Source organism: Schistocerca serialis, chromosome 7, assembly GCF_023864345.2.
Source record: "Schistocerca serialis cubense isolate TAMUIC-IGC-003099 chromosome 7, iqSchSeri2.2, whole genome shotgun sequence".
In the NCBI taxonomy this organism is placed as follows: Eukaryota; Metazoa; Arthropoda; class Insecta; order Orthoptera; family Acrididae; genus Schistocerca; species Schistocerca serialis.
In genome coordinates this window covers 264,104,232-264,123,259 of record NC_064644.1, presented here as the reverse complement: position 1 = coordinate 264,123,259, position 19,028 = coordinate 264,104,232, and the positions used below count along the sequence as shown (strand labels likewise).

General features: G+C 39.7%; 1 protein-coding gene across 2 annotated transcripts in view; it reads left to right on the top strand.

Moving 5' to 3' along the window:
• The first annotated feature begins 7,452 nt into the window (after nucleotides 1-7,452).
• Nucleotides 7,453-19,028, top strand: part of LOC126412804 (la-related protein 1) — a 143,260-nt gene continuing 131,684 nt past the window's right edge. For both annotated transcript variants that reach the window (XM_050082585.1, XM_050082584.1), the window contains exons 1-2: nucleotides 7,453-7,606; nucleotides 7,928-8,559. In XM_050082585.1, coding sequence (XP_049938542.1) covers nucleotides 7,980-8,559 — 580 coding nt within the window. In that variant the 5' untranslated portion in view covers nucleotides 7,453-7,606; nucleotides 7,928-7,979. The remainder of the gene's footprint in view (nucleotides 7,607-7,927; nucleotides 8,560-19,028) is intronic.

The following is a 19,028-nucleotide window of genomic DNA, read 5'->3' as shown; positions in this document are numbered from 1 at the left end:
CCTGCCTTATGATGTTGGAGGAACTCTAAATGAGTGGCTACCACACACTTCTTTGTTACAAAATATTCACTTAAAAGTGAGTTAACAGTAGTGAGAGGCAGCACTGGTGATTCAGACAAAGAGGCCATTTTTTACGCAAGATGATAAAGCTGTGGGATTGTAGGTAATAAAAATTCTTGTTTCCCACAGGACACCTTCCTGGCAGTGCTAGATGCTTCTGGTATACTTTCCAGTCTTTCTGAGCTTCATTAAACAGCTGAAAAGCCAGGACTGCCACTAGCAATTGCACCTGTGCCAGACATGTCACTTTCTGTACAAGTGCATGCTGCTGATCAAGCAGTTGTTTCCAGAGCTCAAAAAACTGCTTGTCTAACACTCAGCAAAGCAGCTTGATAAGTCCTATTTCAGCACAAAGATGGGCTGTAGTTCCAAACAACCTTCTTCCCCATTATTGTAAGTGCGCTTGTTCAACAATATAAGGTTTTCTGAGCACCAATTACTTCAAATAAATCACAGAATACAATAGACCCTGACTCTCCTTGAACTAAACGGAAACAAAGACATCTTAGTCATTAAAGTACTCTGTTAATTCACTGAACATCTATCAGTGCTGGAGAGCAGTATACAAGATGTGTGCAATGAGTAATGCAACAATTTTTTTCTGAAACAGGTTGATTTTATTCAGGATTTCAATACGCCAAGTCACTGCTCACTCTTTTGGCTACAAAAATCTATTTTTCAATATAACTTCCATTCAATGCAATGACCTTACGCCACCATACTGCCCAGTTGGTACCACTCTACTGGCCAACATCAGAGTCAACGTCTTGCTGCATCAATAACCTCCCCATCATCCATGTATTGCTTCCTGTTGACTGTGTCCTTCATTGGAAGATGGAAGTCAGAAGCTACGAGATCTGGGCTGTATGGTGGATAAGATCAGACAGGTTTGAGCGACCTTGCTGCGATGATGACAGGTGCCTTGCCCAGCAACTTGCTGTGCTTTTGTTCACCACCAGGTGGTTCAATGGAGAATGGAAACAGCATAGTGTTAGGGAAATGGATATGCAAACCAAGAGTCGATGACAGGAAATAACAAATTCTACATCAATATCCAGAAAAATGCCAAATTTTGCAAGGTCATCACAAATAACTTCACTGGAGAGCTTGTAGTACACATCATCGAGCTGAGATAAAGAAGGCTGGGATGGTCTGCAGCAGTCCTTAAATCGGCCATTGTTGTTCACCCAAGTGACTCCGAATTTGTCGATGTATCACTCCATGATGCACCTAGAGTCCTTGCTTGACCTATGCATAAGTATACTGACTGATGCATAATTATACTGTTGACCCATCAAAACATCCAGTGGGATTACAAGATTTTTCATCAAAATGGAAGAAGCTTCCTCAATTAGAAAAATGTGTTTCTCACCCCAATACAGGTCACTGAAAAATCTATTGTTATTTCTACAGATATGCTATATCTAACACATCATCATCATCTGAAAGTCACAGAAATTCAAATATGCAGCTAGATGGATACAAGTTAGTATTACTGTACGCATAATATGAAAAAAGGGAGAGTGGCTACCATATACATAAAAAATCCTTCACTATAGATCGCAGTGAATACAACACTGAACAGCTGTTTGAGTACTATACTTCTGCAATAGAATTAGAAGCATACAAGATAGCAATTCTGACAGTCTGTATAGGCCCCAATAGGAATTTTTTAAAAGTTTATCAGGCAATTAGATGGATTACTTAATAAAATTTAATAGAAACAACTGGGAAGTGATTGTATATGGAAATTTCAATACAGATTGCCTCTTGGATACTTCTGATTGAGGGCTCTAATAGTTAATGATGCCCAGCTTTAGTACGACTGCCACAGTAACTTGCACAACATGCATAGAAACACAAAGTGCAACAGCAGTTGGTAATTTATTTCTAAATCCAATAGTCTTTAGGAAATAGATGCAAGCCCTGTAATAAATGGTTTACCTGACCATGCCAGTCAAATGGTAGCAATAACACACCACTATCAATTGAGCTTAACTACGAAAAGAAAAAGAAAATCTCACAGAAGTGTAAAAGTCTACTCAGCTACATTGTTCAGAGAAGATTTGCAACATAAAAAATGGCAAGAAATTTAACAAGGACACAGATTAGATGAGAAATCTAATTTTTCCCTAAAAATATTCTTACAGCATTATGGACCCAGTTATTCTTTACTACAGATTAGTGACATTTTAGTGGAAGCCAAGAAAAAGGGTGACTAATATCTTGAATCAAAATCCCTTGTACAGACTAGTTATAAGTACACTTTCGCTACTTGAACCAATGTAGACAGAAAAATATTTACCACGTGGATACCAAGCTATATAGTAATGATGCTCAGACTGTGTGTTGCAAGATCTGCATTGTTAGGCATGTTAGTGTCATGAATTGCCAATAGGTGGCAGTTTTGGTATGGAAAAGTAGGGCTGAAACACAAGCATCAGCATGCATTATAGTTGCAGATAATCAACATGGATGTGGTCAATGTGAGTAGGGCTACTCATAAAGCTGTTTTATCAAAACAACAGCAATGGCGCTGCTGCACCTCATGAGTATGGACACATTAAAGGAATACAGAGTGGTCCTCTTCTGCATCTGCTTGAAGAACATAATTTGGATGTTCAATTTGGAAATTGCTCCTGGGAGAGGCAAACAGCCAACTGTGCCATAAACTGTTGAAGAAGTTACTGTTGCTGCAGCTGAGGATGCTGGACTCAATGTGCAATCTTCAAGCAGTGCACAAGCTGTGTCATGGTACCTGAATAATCCGCAAACCCACCATTCAAAAAGTGCTGTGAACAATTTTATCTCTATTGCTGGTCCATGATGTCATGGATGTAGATGGTCATCACAATGAGAAACGTTTGTAGCTTGAAACAAAGTACACAATTAACAAATTTATCCTCTCACGTGAAAATTAAATTTACTTATTATGAGTCTTCCATGTGTCCTTACAAATCTTTCCACAAGGTTTCATTGTCTTATGATCACTTATTTTTCGTTGGGGCCCTCTCAAGTAGTGGAAGTTTAATTATAGCCACCCTGTACCAGGAAGAGAGAGCTTTATATAATGCAAAGTACTAACTCTAATCCAGGCTTTAAAATGCACTACAAGCAGTATTGCAAATTCTCCAGTATGCCATCAAAAAGCATGTGCTGCACACAAAAAAATAAAAAATCCAAGAAGAAGGGAAGCACAATTTGGAACATTATTTGGCATGATATAAATAAACATGGCAGAACCAATCACATTGACAATAACAACAATTCGGAGCATTATTAGTCATGGAATAAAAAAAATTCAGCAGAGCAAATGATACTGAACTCCCAGCAACATTATCAGTGAGACATCCGATGCTTTGAAATTCAGATCATTAGCTACTATGTTAATGAAACTGTCTTTAGCAGTAGCTGAAAACAAGTGGGCATGCACACACGCCCACAAACACACACACACACACACACACAAACACACACACACAAAAATAATCCATCGAAAGCAGATTCAATAAATTTACCTTGACAGGTGATACATACTCTACCACCAACCAACAGTTTTGCCAATTCTGTTAGAGAGATCATGTCATGTTATCTCAGCTGAAGTACTAAAATCTTGTGCTGACTTTGTAGTGCCACCCTTGAGTTACCTTTGTAACCAATCTCTGAACTGAGGTTTATTTCCTGAAAGACTTAGAGGTTTGTGAATTTCCTGGGCATACGGTTGATAATCAAATAAAGTTATACTGGAATGTGGATAAATCAACTAAAAAGTTCGGTTCTGCCTGCTTGCACTCGAAAATCTCTCTTGCAGGATTGCTAGCATACTTTGCTTACTTTTTCTCTGTTCTGCTGCATTGCATGATCTTCTAGGGCATTGCAACTAAGGTGAAAAATGTATTCATTCTACAGAAGAGTGCAATCACATTTTCTGTAAGGTTGATCAAGAACATCTTGCAGAAGCCTTTCTGGGACCCAAGAATCCTTACACTTATGGGCCAATACATATAATTCCTAATGGTATTTGCAGTTTGCAACAAGGGTGAATTTAGGACGAATGGAGCAACTGACAACCACAATTCTAGAAGTAGAAATAGTTTCCATATATACTATGCATCCCTCTCTAGGTCTCAGGATGGAGTTTCATTTTCTAATACAAGTTAACATCTAGCGAGTAACTCAGCATCCCCAAATATTTAAAAACAAAGTCAAAGAATATCTTATTAGCCACTCATTCAACAATTTTTCAGAATACTTGGACTAATGAATGTAAATTCTGCATAACTCTACTATTTGTATGAGATAGACCCGACTTTGCCAGTATATGGACAGTTGATAGTGGCTGTGAAAAGTTACATAAACGCTGTGTATGAAGTTTTGGATAAAACTTCCAGCTGAGTGATACACGAGGAGAAACAGCAGTCGCTTTTTACAAGTAGCTGCTCTTTTTCTAACATGGACGTATAAAGTGATCTGGATGTAATTACTACAATTATTGGCACGAGTAGACAAGTGCTGGTCATAATTTATTATAGTTGGAGTCACAAATGATGGTGATCAAGTTTAGGCTTGTTCTACGTACCTATGCCACATGTTCTCCAACAGTCAATGAGGATTCAGTAGTGTTCCGAGCGCTCTCCTACGAATGTTGTATGCAGTGCAAGCACTATATGTGATCATAGTGAGTTATTTGGTGAATTATTATTCCTTTTGTTGCAACATGTGATGCCTGGTGGCGGTGTCAAGTGACAAATTCTACACAAGGAAGCCAGAGACATAAATCGTGGGATACACGCTTTCATCAAGCACAAAGCATGTGATTGCACATACTGTGCTGTCACTTGGAACCAGCAGCAATGCAATCATCATCCCTATCTCAACCTGCACAAACCGCCATTGTTCGTGGATTGGACTACTGTACACTTTAAAGAAGTAGCCAACAGGGTAGCTTTTGCCTGTTAATATATAACTTGACTTGTTCCACATCTATTAAGGCTGTCCTTCAAGAGAGTATTTACAGAACAAATTGCACAAATGAATGAAAGAATTAATTAATTAATTTTAAAGTTCATCAAGGTTAAATGAACACACATTCCACGACTGAACTGTGTGAAGCATTGTCAATTTCAAACACAGGTGTTCATCTCTGGACATTTCAGGTGAAGAAAGGGGTGGTGATTCAGTAATTCCAGTACATAATCTAACAACAGTTTTCTTTATTAAGAAAACACAATTTAAACAAAAATTCATTTGAGAATATTATGAGGAGACAAAATGTCTGGCCATTACTTAATTTCAATTGTTAAAAATCTAAAAACTACCAATAAATACATACAAAAGAAGAAAAAAATATTCTAGCTTTCAGAACTGGTTAGTTGTATCCCTAGGGAGGAAAAAAATAACTGCCTCCCAACCTGCAATCCTTATGACCTAACACTCCTTATTATTTTTCTTGAGCTACCTCTCTTTCCTTATTGAGGAAGCAACTAACAGTTCTGAAAGCTAAGACATTTATGTATACTTCTCTATGACCCTGTTGGCAGTATTTTCAATTTCACCTCCTAAAGGAAATTACCAGCCAGCCATTTTGTAACCATAAAAAGTAAAAAATATTACTTTTAAAAATTTCATGTGGTTCACTGTAACTTCCTCTCCAATGCCATCTGTCTTCGTGTACAGTTTTTTTCCTCTACGGCTCCCTCTAATAGCATGGATGTCATTTTATTCCTTGATGTATTACTATACTTCTTGTCATCCTGTCCCTTCTTCTAGTCAGTGTTTCCCACATATTTCTTTCCATGTTGATTCTCTGTAGAGCCTCCACATTTCTCATTTTACATGTCCACTTATTTTTCACTACTCAACACTTTATTAATTTCTTAAACACTGACAGATATTCTTAATCACTGTAGAGCAGATGCATTGAAATGGCCAAACAAATTTTTCACCAGTTCATTTGTCCATCATGTCCTGCATATTCCATCGAGAAGGAAAGATCAATGATGTGGAATATTAACTCATCTCCATCTAGGTGTACATCTTGTATTACACATTATTTTCTGTTACACGTGAAACAGTTGGCAACATTCTACTTCCTCTTTCATTTTTGATGGTAACACATGATCCTTTCTATTTTTGAAGTAATGGAAAATCCAGGATGGAATAATGACAGTGTTTTGAAAAGGAACATTGCTACTCACCATATAGTGGAGATACTGAGTCACAGATAGACAGTGGTGCCTATCTGCCACTCAGTGTCTCCACTATATGGTGGGGCAGCTGTACTTTCATGATACTGTCGTTCTATTTTTGATGGAAAATATTTAATGGGTTTCCTTTCATAACCATGATTTTTAAGATCCTTTAGTGTTTGAAATGCAAGTAGCTACTAGCCACCAATAAATCCCTTTGGCTTCTCTTAACTCTCTTCTTTCTAGTCTAATTTGTGCATTCTCTCAAAATACATTTTGTCCATAGCCTTCAAACTACTGCAGGGATGATTTCAATTTAACATGCCATCAGCTCATTTGACACGGAGTGAACCTTTAAGTAAACGAAGATGATAACGGAGGTTGGCCGCAACTTTTTCAAAGGAATCATTTGTGATTTATGACCGAATGGGCATTTGAACCACTCTCCTTCCGAATGCCAGTCCAATATCTGATCCTCAACGCCTCCTCGCTCGTTTGAAGTTATTGGAGGTCTCTAAACTGGGACTATTGCTTCTTTTGAACCTTTTAGCGGATAACAAACACTCTTCGAAAGTTTGCCCCCACGTATTTCTTGGATATATTTATTACCTCTGTCTTTATGATATGCACGAATACTGCTTATGTACACAAGTGTTTATCATTGTAATACAGACGACATACAGCGTCTCTTTCTATTTGTTGTTGTGAACTTGGTGATGTAAACAACGAAAAATGTTTCCTGTATTATTATTATTATTACATTAGTACAATTGTTCCGTGTATTGATAAACAGTAAGTCAGTGTGCAGAAAATACATTTCTCATACTTCATTTGCAACGACGATCAAATATTTACTGAAAAAACCGCCGTTCACTTATCACAAAATACTGTGAACGAAACATGAAACGAACTAAGTGGCTTTTAATTCAGTTGTGTCTTGTCATAATTCAGTGTCAGTGCTGACATTTTTGATATGGTGGCAGTACTGCGATAGCAAAAAAATTATTTCACTGTGATATATTCTAAACAATAAATGGCAACAATAAATGTAATCCTGTGGTTATTTCACAAGGAAAGTTCAATTCGAAATGAAACAAGATGATACATTATTTGTAATGAACAACGATGCTAGGAGATATGTACCGCTACGTTTGCGACATCTAGCGACACACACGTGAAGGAGAGCTGAGTGGCGTCAGTCAACATCCATGTGTTTTGGGTGAGGATGCAAGCCACGAGGAAGAAAGTGCTTGCATCATGCGAATACTAACAGTAAATTCAATGTGTAGACGTGTAGCGCGGAGGCAGTAGATTTGTCTGGCAGTTTTTACTGAAATTAAAACTATTAAAGCTTGCACGTAAGTTATTTTGTATGGAAGAAATAGCTTTGAAATTTTTTTGTTAGTTAGATCATTAGAGAATAAGATATTTGTTTTAACCTGATCATTATTTGCCGTTAGTCAGATACTTAATCCGCAATTTGTTTTTCTGTTTACGTCTCGTGTTTGTTTATTTACAAAAGTTGTGCTTCATCAACATATTGTATGTTGTTATTTTATTGGTCGTGTCTTGTTTCTGTAAATGCTCTACCATTCGTTCAGTTTAGTAATCCATAAATTGCTTCCTTTATTTTTAGAAATGCCTGTGGTTTCTATAATGATGTTTTCTTACGTTGGCAGGTAACTGCGTCTTGCCTCGTGGTCGTGCTAGTGTTGCGGCATAATAATCAATATGGCGGCACAAGTGGCTGCTAATTCCAATGACTGCTCACAGGCTCGTGAGAGTGCTGGCGCATCATATGCGCATGCGGTGCTTAATTTCAAATCTGCGGACAGTAATAAAGAAAATATAGGCGAGACTTCAGATACAGTTACGAAAGAACACAACACGAAGGAAGTGCCGGCTGTGGGTAAATACTGTTACCAGAAATCGACTAAACAGCAGTCTCATATGACAGATCACCATGCTACCGGTGGTGATGGAGAGTGTTGTAGCGTTGTTACTGCAAGTAAAGAAGGGCTCGAAAATGTGAGTACTTCTGATGTGAGTGGTATCAGAAGCACTGACGCCGGATGTAACGAAGAGACCACGGGCGATATACGAAACTCAGAAAATGAAGGCGGTTGTAATGAGGACGAAAAAGTTCCTGAGAAGATAAAGTACGTCGAAGCTCCTCTTCCAAAGGTTAACCCCTGGACGGCAAACCGAAATGCTGCATCAGTGATTACGGGAAAGTTAGAAAGCAAGTCGCAAAGTATGCTCCAATCAAATTCGCCAACGGGGCGGAGAGTGTTGCAGCCGCAGCAACAAGGTAAGTTGCAAAAATATTTAGGTTTTCAGTTGCTTTGAATGTATGTATGGATTTTCTGGAGCCATAGTGTGTATTCCGCTTAAATGACATCGTTCCATAGGGTCTATGATTGCCAACAACTCTTCATAAAAAGTTAACACTTCAAAATACGATCTTGTCTGCTTTATAGGTATGTTGTTTGAACAATCTCGGTTATTAAGACAGTAATAATCCCAACCATTTTAAGAATTCTTTCTACTACGAAGTAGGAAGAGGAAATTGCTTGGGTATAAAAAAACTGCAACAGTACTGGCTTATGTGTTGTCTACTCACCTAAGTTATCGTAAATTGCGACACTCATTATACTTTCCCTGTGCTCTGGTATTGGCACATAGAAGTTTTCTTTGCCAAATATGGTTGAATGTATAATTTGACACTATTTGTATTGTATTGAAGTAAGATTTATTTATATATACCTTGTCACTTCCAAGACAAGACATACTATTTCAATTTGGATAAGAGTTACATAGTGCTCTTCCTTCTTCTGTTGTTGTGTACTACAGTTTTTCCCTAATTTATCATGAAGTATGATAAAAACTATAGTGTATGGTGTGGATAGGCTGTACATCATAGTCTGTTACAAAAAAAAGATCTGTTACCAAAATTTTACTTAGCATTCATTTTCTTTCACAGCTTTCAGCTTGCCATTTTGTCACCCATTCCAGGCCTCGGACTGCATTACAGACTGGTTTGTCGTCACAACCAAGATTACTGGGAAGGGAAAGGGGGAGGAGGCTATCACATTTGAGCCAGTGAGAAAGATCCAGTGAAAAGTAAAAAATAAGCATAGCAGTAAACAAACACTTGACTCACTGAATTTGCAACTTAGTCACACATTATTAAAGTTATTACTTCTTTTCTCCCTCTTTCAAAAATCATTTCAAGGGAAAGAATTGAAAAACAGAATACTTAGCTCCCATATGGAATATAGGACTTATAGCCTGTAGCCTTTAAGGATTATTTTTTATTCTGAAGCTTTAAGTAGATCGAAATTTACTTTATTATATCAGTTAGGGTCTGCACGCCAGACAGGTGCTATAAATCTTCCTCAGAAAAATATCATTCTGTTTCAACCAACATGTTTAGAGGGGAGGGGGGCAAGGATTTATATAGCAAAGTTGCATTTACTGCCACTTTAGCATAACAAACTGTTCTAAAAACGACACGTGAAGGAGAGATCTTCATTGTGGTGTATCAATGAAATGGTACATTTTTGTAATATGTGTAAGCATGATGGCCCATGTAAAGCAGACTTGCTGAGGTTTTTATTCTTACCCCACTATCAAACACAGATGACAGAAAATAAAATCAAAAGTTCTTGTATTGATGGCTAGTGTGGTAGTGTACCAATAAGTATAAGCAGTAATGCTGCTTTCTGCATTGGCCTGTGTCATTGCAATCAAACTAGTACACAATCTGCACTTCTGGGTGGGGATCAAATGGTGTGAGCGGAAGAGATACGGAAAAGGGTAACACGAGGTAATGGATAACAAATTAGAGAAGCTTTAGGCCAGGGGATTGTGAGAGTGCAGGATATGCTGGAGAGAAATTGCCATTTGTGTACTTAAGTGAAACTCACGCTGGAAGGGAGTATCCAAATGGTCCGTAAAGTGAAGCAGCTGTTGAAGTCATTTAGGTTTTGGTGCAAGCATGTTTGCCATCAGGATGGTCAGGTCTGTGGTTTACTTCAGTTTGGTGATGCCCATTCAGATGAATAGTTAATTGTCCTGTCCACATAGAATTCTATACAGTAGTCAATATATAACATAGCTGCTTTGGCACCCAACTCTGCCTTTTATTGGATAGAAGATGTCTATGACTGGAACTTCGGTAGGTGGTGGTGAGAGAGAGAGACAGAGAGAGAGAGGTAGGTGTTGCATTGCCCACAAGGGAATGGCCCAAAGGCAAAAGGTTAAATAGATTTGAGAGTAGGTGTTGAAACTATGGAGGAAAAAGCAAAGGTTGTCCCTTTCATGAGTTAAGAACATGAAAATGTCCTCAGTGGATCTAGACCAGACAAGGGGCTTTAGGTTTTGTCTGGATGGTAAGGATTCCTCCAGTTAGTCCACAAATAAGTTGGCGTAGGATGACACTATGTGAGTACCCATGGCAGTACAGCAGATTCGTTCATTGATTTGGACTTTGAAAGTGAGATATTTGTGGGTTACGATGTGGTTGGCTAGGAGGATTAGGAAAGAGGTGGTGGGTTTAGTATGACTGTGACATTGGAAAAGCCAGCCATAGATACGGCATCCACAGTGACAGACAAGGAGTCTCATGGTAATGGAATAGGAACTGTGGAAAGGTGGCTAAGGAAATGAGCAGTGCCTTGAATGTAGGGCAGTAGGTTTCTGAAAATAGTTCAAAGGTGTTGGTCAACAAAAGCAGAGGCCTGTTCTGTGGGAGCATTGTACTCAGCCACAAAGTGACCCCTTGTAGAGACTTGTGGGGTTGGCTTGTAGAGTAGACAAAAGGTAGGAGTGCAAGTGAGGAGGGAGATGACAGGAATGACTAGTAAATATTATTTGGATTTCAGGTTTTGAGGAGCTGTATGTTCCATAGGAGTGATGCTGCTCTCACTGGGAATGGATTTAGCAAAGCAATGTGAGACCAGGTTAGTGAGGAATTCCAGAAAGATAACCATGGACAACTGGATGGGAGGAGGAGGAGAATGATGATTGGAGGGAAGCTGGAGCTGCTTTAAATAATGTTCTGTGGGGTTTTCAATTGGCTGTTGTCAATGGAGTTCCTGACGAAGAGATGTTTTTGCTGCAAAAAAAACTTCCCAAATCGTGTACACCACATGTGCAGTGGAAAGCAGGACTTGTCAAAATATACCAATAACCTTACCAGAGCCTGTATTGGTAGACAACAATGTACAGAATTTGATTTATCCACTCAGACACCAATCCCATGGGTCATCCCTTGTGGTTGACGCAGGAGCAAGATCTGTCTGTGCACCCACCCACCACCTCCAGTCAGGGATATTTCCTACTCAATAATAGGCAGAGCCACATTTGAAAGCAGCAATTTTATATATCAGGTGCAATTACTGTACAGCTTTGTATGGGCAGAACAAGTAATCAACTCTTTACTCTCACGAATAGCCACTGCCAAACTGTAGCAAACTGCAAATTTAACCAGTCAGTTGCTGAACATGTGCTCCACAACACATGTTACTTCAACAACTGCTTCGTTAGACAGGTTATTTGGTTACTCCCTTCCAGTCCAAGTTTCTCTGATTTAAGCACGCGTGAATTGGCTCTGTGCTTTCTTTGCTCCCTCCAATGCACATGCTCGCCCTCCCTCCCTCCCCTTTTCTTGTCTCTGCCTTCCCTTCTCCTTTTCCTCCCTCTCTACATTTTTTTTTTTTTTAAACTGTACACTCAGAAATAATTTCACTTTGTTATGTAGCTGCTGATTCACCTTTCAAAAGACTTGCCTTGCACAATCACACTATCTGTCATTGCATCGTGTGCTTTTCCTTACAAAGTTCCCACCTCCATCTGCCCTGGCAGCTTCTCTCAAAAATCGATAATCAATAACCAGTCTCACTGCAGGAGTGTGTTTTTGGCTCTCTGTGTGTTTGTGTGAGTGAATGTATGTACTTTTGGTAGAAAAAAGATAGCTATTGTTTATATATATTGTTTTCCGTTACATGTGTTTTTGCGCCACACATCAGTCTGATATAAGTGAGTGGTTGTATTTCCCTTATTTTACGCATTGTTCCTGTCAGGAATTTCCTTTGTTTTTACAGTGTTGAACAGTTTAGTAAATATTGTAAAACCCAAGATGGAATGTAACAATATTACGAAAACGTTAGTTGCTGTTCACCATATAGTGGAGATGCTGACTCACGGATAGGCACACCAAAAAGACTGTTGAAATGTGAGTGTTTGGCTAACAAGGCCTTTGAAATTAGTACACACACACACACACACACACACACACACACACACACACACACGACCACAGTCTCTGGCAGCTGTGTGTGTGTGTGTGTGTGTGTGTGTGTGTGTGTGTGTGTGCGTGCGCGTGCGCGCGCGCGCGCGCGTGTGTTGTCTAATTTCAAAGAAGGCCTTGTTAGCCAAACGCTCACTTTTCAACAGTCTTTTTGGTGTGCCTATCTGCAACTCAGCTTCTCCGCTATGTAATTAACAGCAACTACCCTTTTCATAAAATTGATAGTAAATATTGTGGTTTCCTGTAGTTTAAATGCATAGGTTCTCGTAGAGAAGTGATGAACTAAGGGAACAGGATTTTTTGATGACGTATTTCTTGAATAAATTTGTTTGCTTCCTTGCCTTGTTGGGCTCAGAAATTCAAAGCTACTATGATTGTGAGGAACTGACTGTTATTGTTGATGTTATGGCATTTGCCTTTTTGAAATCTCAATGGTGTAATGTAGTGGGCTCCAATGACTTGTGGTAAAGGGGGGGGGGGGGTAGATACAGAAAGCAACAGTTACTGTTTGTACTTCATCATGCAAAAAGTGGATTTTACCCATTGAACATATCTACATGAAAATATTGGAAAAATAGTGATACGTCCTACTGTCTCTATTTTAGAGCCATCACCCTTTCACAACATCCTGAACTCCTGTTGTTTGTTATGTCTTCACTTCTTTTCTGATCTTTTTTGGTCAGAGACCTAGGAATGACATTTCCATAGAGCTCTAAACTGTTCGAAGTTTCCTTTTGAAGCTTCATTACAGCATTTAAGTGAACACACAATCTTACGAGTAGGCCATTAATATGTTTCAAATGGAATTCTATCAGAGATGATAAGCTGACTTCAGTATGGTGTTTGATGATCATTTTATGGATGCAAGAGCTTGAAGAATCCATGTGTTTCTTTTTGAGTAATATTGCTAGTTTTGTAATTAAGGTTTTGAACCAGTCTACTCAAACAGAAGTAACACAAAGTATAAAGTGATGCATTTGATGCTGCTTCACCCCACAACAACAATCACCTTTCGATCTAACCTTGGTCTCAGATTGCACTGAGGGTCAATATTTCACAACTAAGGCTTCATATTCACATTCAGTGATTTGCCAAGTCATACTGAATTGTCATCTTTCAGCATAATCTACACTTGTGCTACACCACAAATCTGTCTTCCACCACAACCTCTAGTCCAGAAAATAATATATATCTAAAATATAACATTGCCAGTATTCTGTTTGCACACGTTGTCACACACGACAACTTAATGGTGTCGAGACGAAGCCAGTATCTTAATATCAGTAGATCACTTGATCCAATGTGATACTAATATACTTATGCATTTATTGTGATAGCAATTTTTTTTGTAACATATTGTTGAGAGAGTGAAGAGTGGTATTTAAAATTACTAGTAGAATTTTTTCTTTTTTTAAATGTTATTTTTAATTTGTGCTTCTATCAACACTGTTGGGCTGAAATTGTATTTAAAAGGTAGTGGAATATGCCTATGCACATTTATCAATGATTTCATATCCACAAAGTATCCTTTATGGAGTGAATTAATTCAGAATGCTGCACTTTTAATACCCTCACTTTCCTTGACAATGCAGCACTGATGTGAATCACATTCTGCATTACCAAAGTTGACGCCATTTTGGCTAAAGAATTTTTGAGGAATGTGATGAGTTTCAGTAGTTCCTGGTTTTCCCATCCGTGTTATCAGTGATTCTATTAGAATTTTTTGTGAATGCATTATAATCCCCTTTCTCCATTGTTGTCTCTGGTCATCTTTGATTTAAAAAGCAGGAGAAAATCTTCTAAGGCACCTACCAGCATTTAGACCTAGTTCTAGCAGTAGTCTGTTACCCATTGTTTCTTTGTCATCAAGCTATGCCATCTGGTTGATTTCCACCACAGTATTTCCACCACAGTATTCTCCGAACTTCTAGCCTCAAAAATTTCTATAGCAGAATCGTAGATTGTGAAGAACCACTATTAGTGATGATAAACTGTCTTTGACGAGAGTTTCCTTTAGGGTGTCAAGACTAGTTTAGTATCAAATGCTTCTTTCTGCAGTAACTCATAAACATAAGATATTGCATCCTCAGCAAAGGAATTTTATTGGACTTCTCCATTTACCAATATATGTGAAGCCTATTATACTACCAGATCTGCTTTTCAAAGTGACAGCTTTTGCGTAACATCCTTTAAGTGCCATGGCTAATATTAAAGAGTTGGACTGGCTTATCCGACTGGAGTATCTGGGAATTGTTGACTCGGATTATACAGACTGTATGACGTCATATTGTAGGTTTTGTTTGGATTTCTCTCTGTTACATACAGAATCTTGATTTGTCCATCTCACTGCTGTTAAGTTGTGAGATTGTGGTGCATTACTTGCACAAAATTGCACTGTTTCACCATTGTCCCAGTCATGTGTTCTAAATGTGTGGTGAAACATGAGCTCAATGTCAGTGCATTCATAATACAAAATTTAAAGTTGAGGCAAAAAAAATCATCCAAACTATTTGTCTGTTTCCAGTGTTGATTATCATCATCCGCGCGCGCGCGCGCGCGTGTGTGTGTGTGTGTGTGTGTGTGTGTGTGTGTGTGTGTGTGTGTGTGAGAGAGAGAGAGAGAGAGAGAGAGAGAGAGAGAGAGAGAGAGAATGCTAAGCAGATACCTCTCCATAAAGGCAAAGCTTTATCAACCCAAATGTTGTTTTGAATGCCACGTTGCTTTATTGGTGATGGTGTGCTATTGCATTTGTCTGGCATTTGCACTGTCTTATTGGTGGAACTACAGTTATGTTAAACTTACCACATATACCTTGCCACATCTTCCATGTTAACAAGTCATTTCGTGAGGTAAAAGCCAAAATGTGTGACAGAAAAACTTCTTGGTGCGACTGGAGATTGAACCCCGGACCTCTGGATTTACGCTATTGAAACCGGGATCTCTGGATTTGTAGTATGGGACTTAGACATTTAAAGTCTAGGTTAGGGTCAGTGGCAATCGTGGTGGTGCTTATCTACTGCTCATGGGTTGGGAACATGTCAGTTTTGCGTAGCCAGAGGGATGATTCTTTGACATAATGAATGAGAGGCAAGAACAGAGGCATTGTCTTTCTAGTGCCAGAATTTAAACCATCAGTTTGTTTGCTGTTTCTCAATGTATTAGTGACTTTCGTTAGAAGTCTTTTTTTTTTTTTTACTATAGCAGTGGAGTGCTATATAGTAGACTGATTTAAGTGATTTAATTCTGCATGGTGGCATCATTCATTGGTGCGTTTCTCACAGATTAATTGCAGAAAGATGAAAATGAATCAAATGTAGTGGTGAAATTACTCTGTGTGAGTCAAAGGTTTGCGTGGATGGAATCTTTTGGAAGTGCAGAGAAAGCTGTCACTTTGAGTAAGCGCATCAGTGCTTTTTTAATTTAATCATGTGAGAAGATAGATGCGTCAGTTTTCATTAATAATAGACACACACTTTGATATATTAATATTCATTGATCCACCTACTTTCTCCCATGATTTAATTAAAAATACTGAGCCACTTACTCAGTGAATCCTGCAGATTGATGGCATAGCAATGCGGAGCAGAGAAATATTTCACTGCTTTTATTGAATATGTCAGAGGCTGCAAAGCTGTCCTTTGTTTGAGGATAGTAATTCACTAGGCTATAAAGAACTGTAACCCAAACAAGGAGCAATTAAGTTTATAATCCTCGTTTACAGCAATATTTCATCTTTTCTTCCAAATGTATTACTTTTGGAACATGTCGTCTGCCTCCTGCACTCTCATCAGCTGCGTAACACGATCAGCTGGCACACTTTCACTTGTTCCCATCGTGCCTCACGGCAAGTGCTGACAACAGTCCTACACGAAAAACTCAAAGTACACCGCTGATCCTTTTCTCCTCTTCTACCCAGGTACGCTTGGATCCACTGAGTCACACTCCATACCTCTTCAAATGATGCCACTGGTACAGGGTGGAGTGGTGAATGGTCAGTAATATGTGATCGCAGGACCTGATTAAGCAATTAATTTTTTACCAAGTAGTCGTAAGAGGTCACCCATTGTGTTCTTGTAGCTATAATTCACCTGTAGTGTTGATGGATCTGACCACCTGTGAGGTGGTGGTGACGAACACATGCACATGATTGCTCTGTAAGATGTGTACTGTTAGCTGTGAGACACAATAACAAAGAAATCAGGATCTCAGTTTTATTCCATATAAATAATATCCACTACGTGTGAATTCCTACACAACATGCCTGATGATACACTATGTAACATGATAAATCATCTCGAGAGGATTTTTAGTGATTTCCTACCATCCAATGGGCACATATCAACAGAAACTGTGATTCATTAGTGCAGAGAACCTATTTTATGCTTTTTGCTTTTCACGTCAAATGAGTGTTCTTGAGTCCACCTTAACGTACCTTTCCTGTAATGTGTTGCATTTATGTGCCAGTGAGCTGGTGGTTTCTATACTCCCATCATTAGAAGGTAGTTCTGGATTTCATGTCTACTTACAGGTTGTGGTTGTCCAGCATGAATTAATAATTGATCTGCTGAGACCAGCATTTTTGTTCACACAACCAAGTTTTTGGTGCAACATAATCAATTAAGGTCTCGGCAGACATCTCACTTATCACAGCTGGAAAACACGGAGAGAAATTGTGTTTCATAGAATAACAATGCAAGCTTTGAAAAACAAATGAGCATAAGAGGGCATAGTTGGTGCAGGGAGTAGGACTCAGGTATGCATAGTAGCTTTGTACGAAATGTAGTTCAGGCAGTGAGTAAGCATAACTGCATAGCTGGCAGCAGCTGCAGGAGACAGTTTGGTTTATCACCAAAACATTGTGCATGTAGTGCAATCAACAACTCTGTTGTATACATGAAGGCACGCCATTAATCAGTCATGCAGAGAGAAACTAAGGGATCATAACTGTGATCTGACCACAATCAAATTCACTGATGTTGCATGTCTTGGCTGTATTGTGTGTGCAACTGGTATGCCTACATTCGGTATAGTTTCTGGTAGCCTCCTAGGTACCGACCCACAAAACTCAACTTTTAACTCTTCTAAAGGAGAGTGCTGTTAAAACAACGTTTCTGTGAAATTTAATTGCTCTTATAATGGACAGGGATGTGTGATTCATCAACTTCTCCCTGCATAATTCATGATGAGATAGTTCGTAGGTGAATGGCTGGATATCAGTGTCCAATGGGCACAATATTTCAGCAGTTAAATCACATTTCCATCATCTCCTTTGGACAATGACATCTTGTCATTAATATGTGAACTACTTCATCAAAAAATGGTTTAAACTGTGCAGTTTTCTGACTTTTTACCAACTAGTCCAAATTTTAGTTTTTAATTGTTCTCAATTTTAAGCCTGAGAAAAAATAGAAAATAGTTGACATATGGGGGGTACATGACTTTTACACACAGTCTGTATGATTTTAGCTTATATGTAAGTTGTGATTTGGCTGAAACTCGAAGTACACATAAACACAGTAATTCCAAATACAGGTTAACAAAAAGCCTAATATCTGTATCAGGAGCAGAAATTTGCTTGGAAAGAACAGGGGAGAACATGCGGTTGCAGGTCGTGTGTTCACCTACTTTATGAAACCATAACATTGAATTTGCACATATACAGATTATATTTTACTGCTATTAATGATGATGATCACAGTTGCCAGTATTTGGTATATCTGAAAAGATTGAACTATAGATGTAATATAATCAGTGTAAGAATTTCTCTGCTTCACAAGAATGCAATACCACACAGTGAAAACTATATCCAATACATCACTGCAGTATCCATCCTGATTTATGAGAACTTCTTGGCCCCCCTCATTCCTGCCGTGCCTCCCCCTCCTCTCCCCCTCCGTGCCTCCCCCCTCCTCGCCCCCTCCGTGCCTCCATCCTCCTCGCCCCCTCCGTGCCTCCATCCTCCTCGCCCCCTCTGTGCCTCCATCCTCCTCGCCCCCTCTGTGCCTCCATCCTCCTCGCCCCCTCTGCGCCTCCATCCTCCTCGCCCCCTCTGCGCCTCCATCCTCCTCGCCCCCTCTGCGCCTCCATCCTCCTCGCCCCCTCTGCGCCTCCATCCTCCTCGCCCCCTCTGCGCCTCCCCCCTCCTCGCCTCCCCCCTCCTCGCCTCCCCCCTCCTCGCCTCCCCCCTCCTCGCCTCCCCCCTCCGTGCCTCCCCCCTCCGTGCCTCCCCCCTCCGTGCCTCCCCCCTCCGTGCCTCCCCCCTCCGTGCCTCCCCCCTCCGTGCCTCCCCCCTCCGTGCCTCCCCCCTCCTCGCCCCCCCACCCATCGCTCCCTACTTGCCTCCCCTCACTCTCCCTCGCTACCGTACTACCGTACGCGCTCCCCTTCCTCGCTATGGTCTTCTCCTCGCTCCCCATCCCCCCTCCTCCTACTCCTCACCGCTTCCCTGCTGTTTTCCTCCTCGTTTC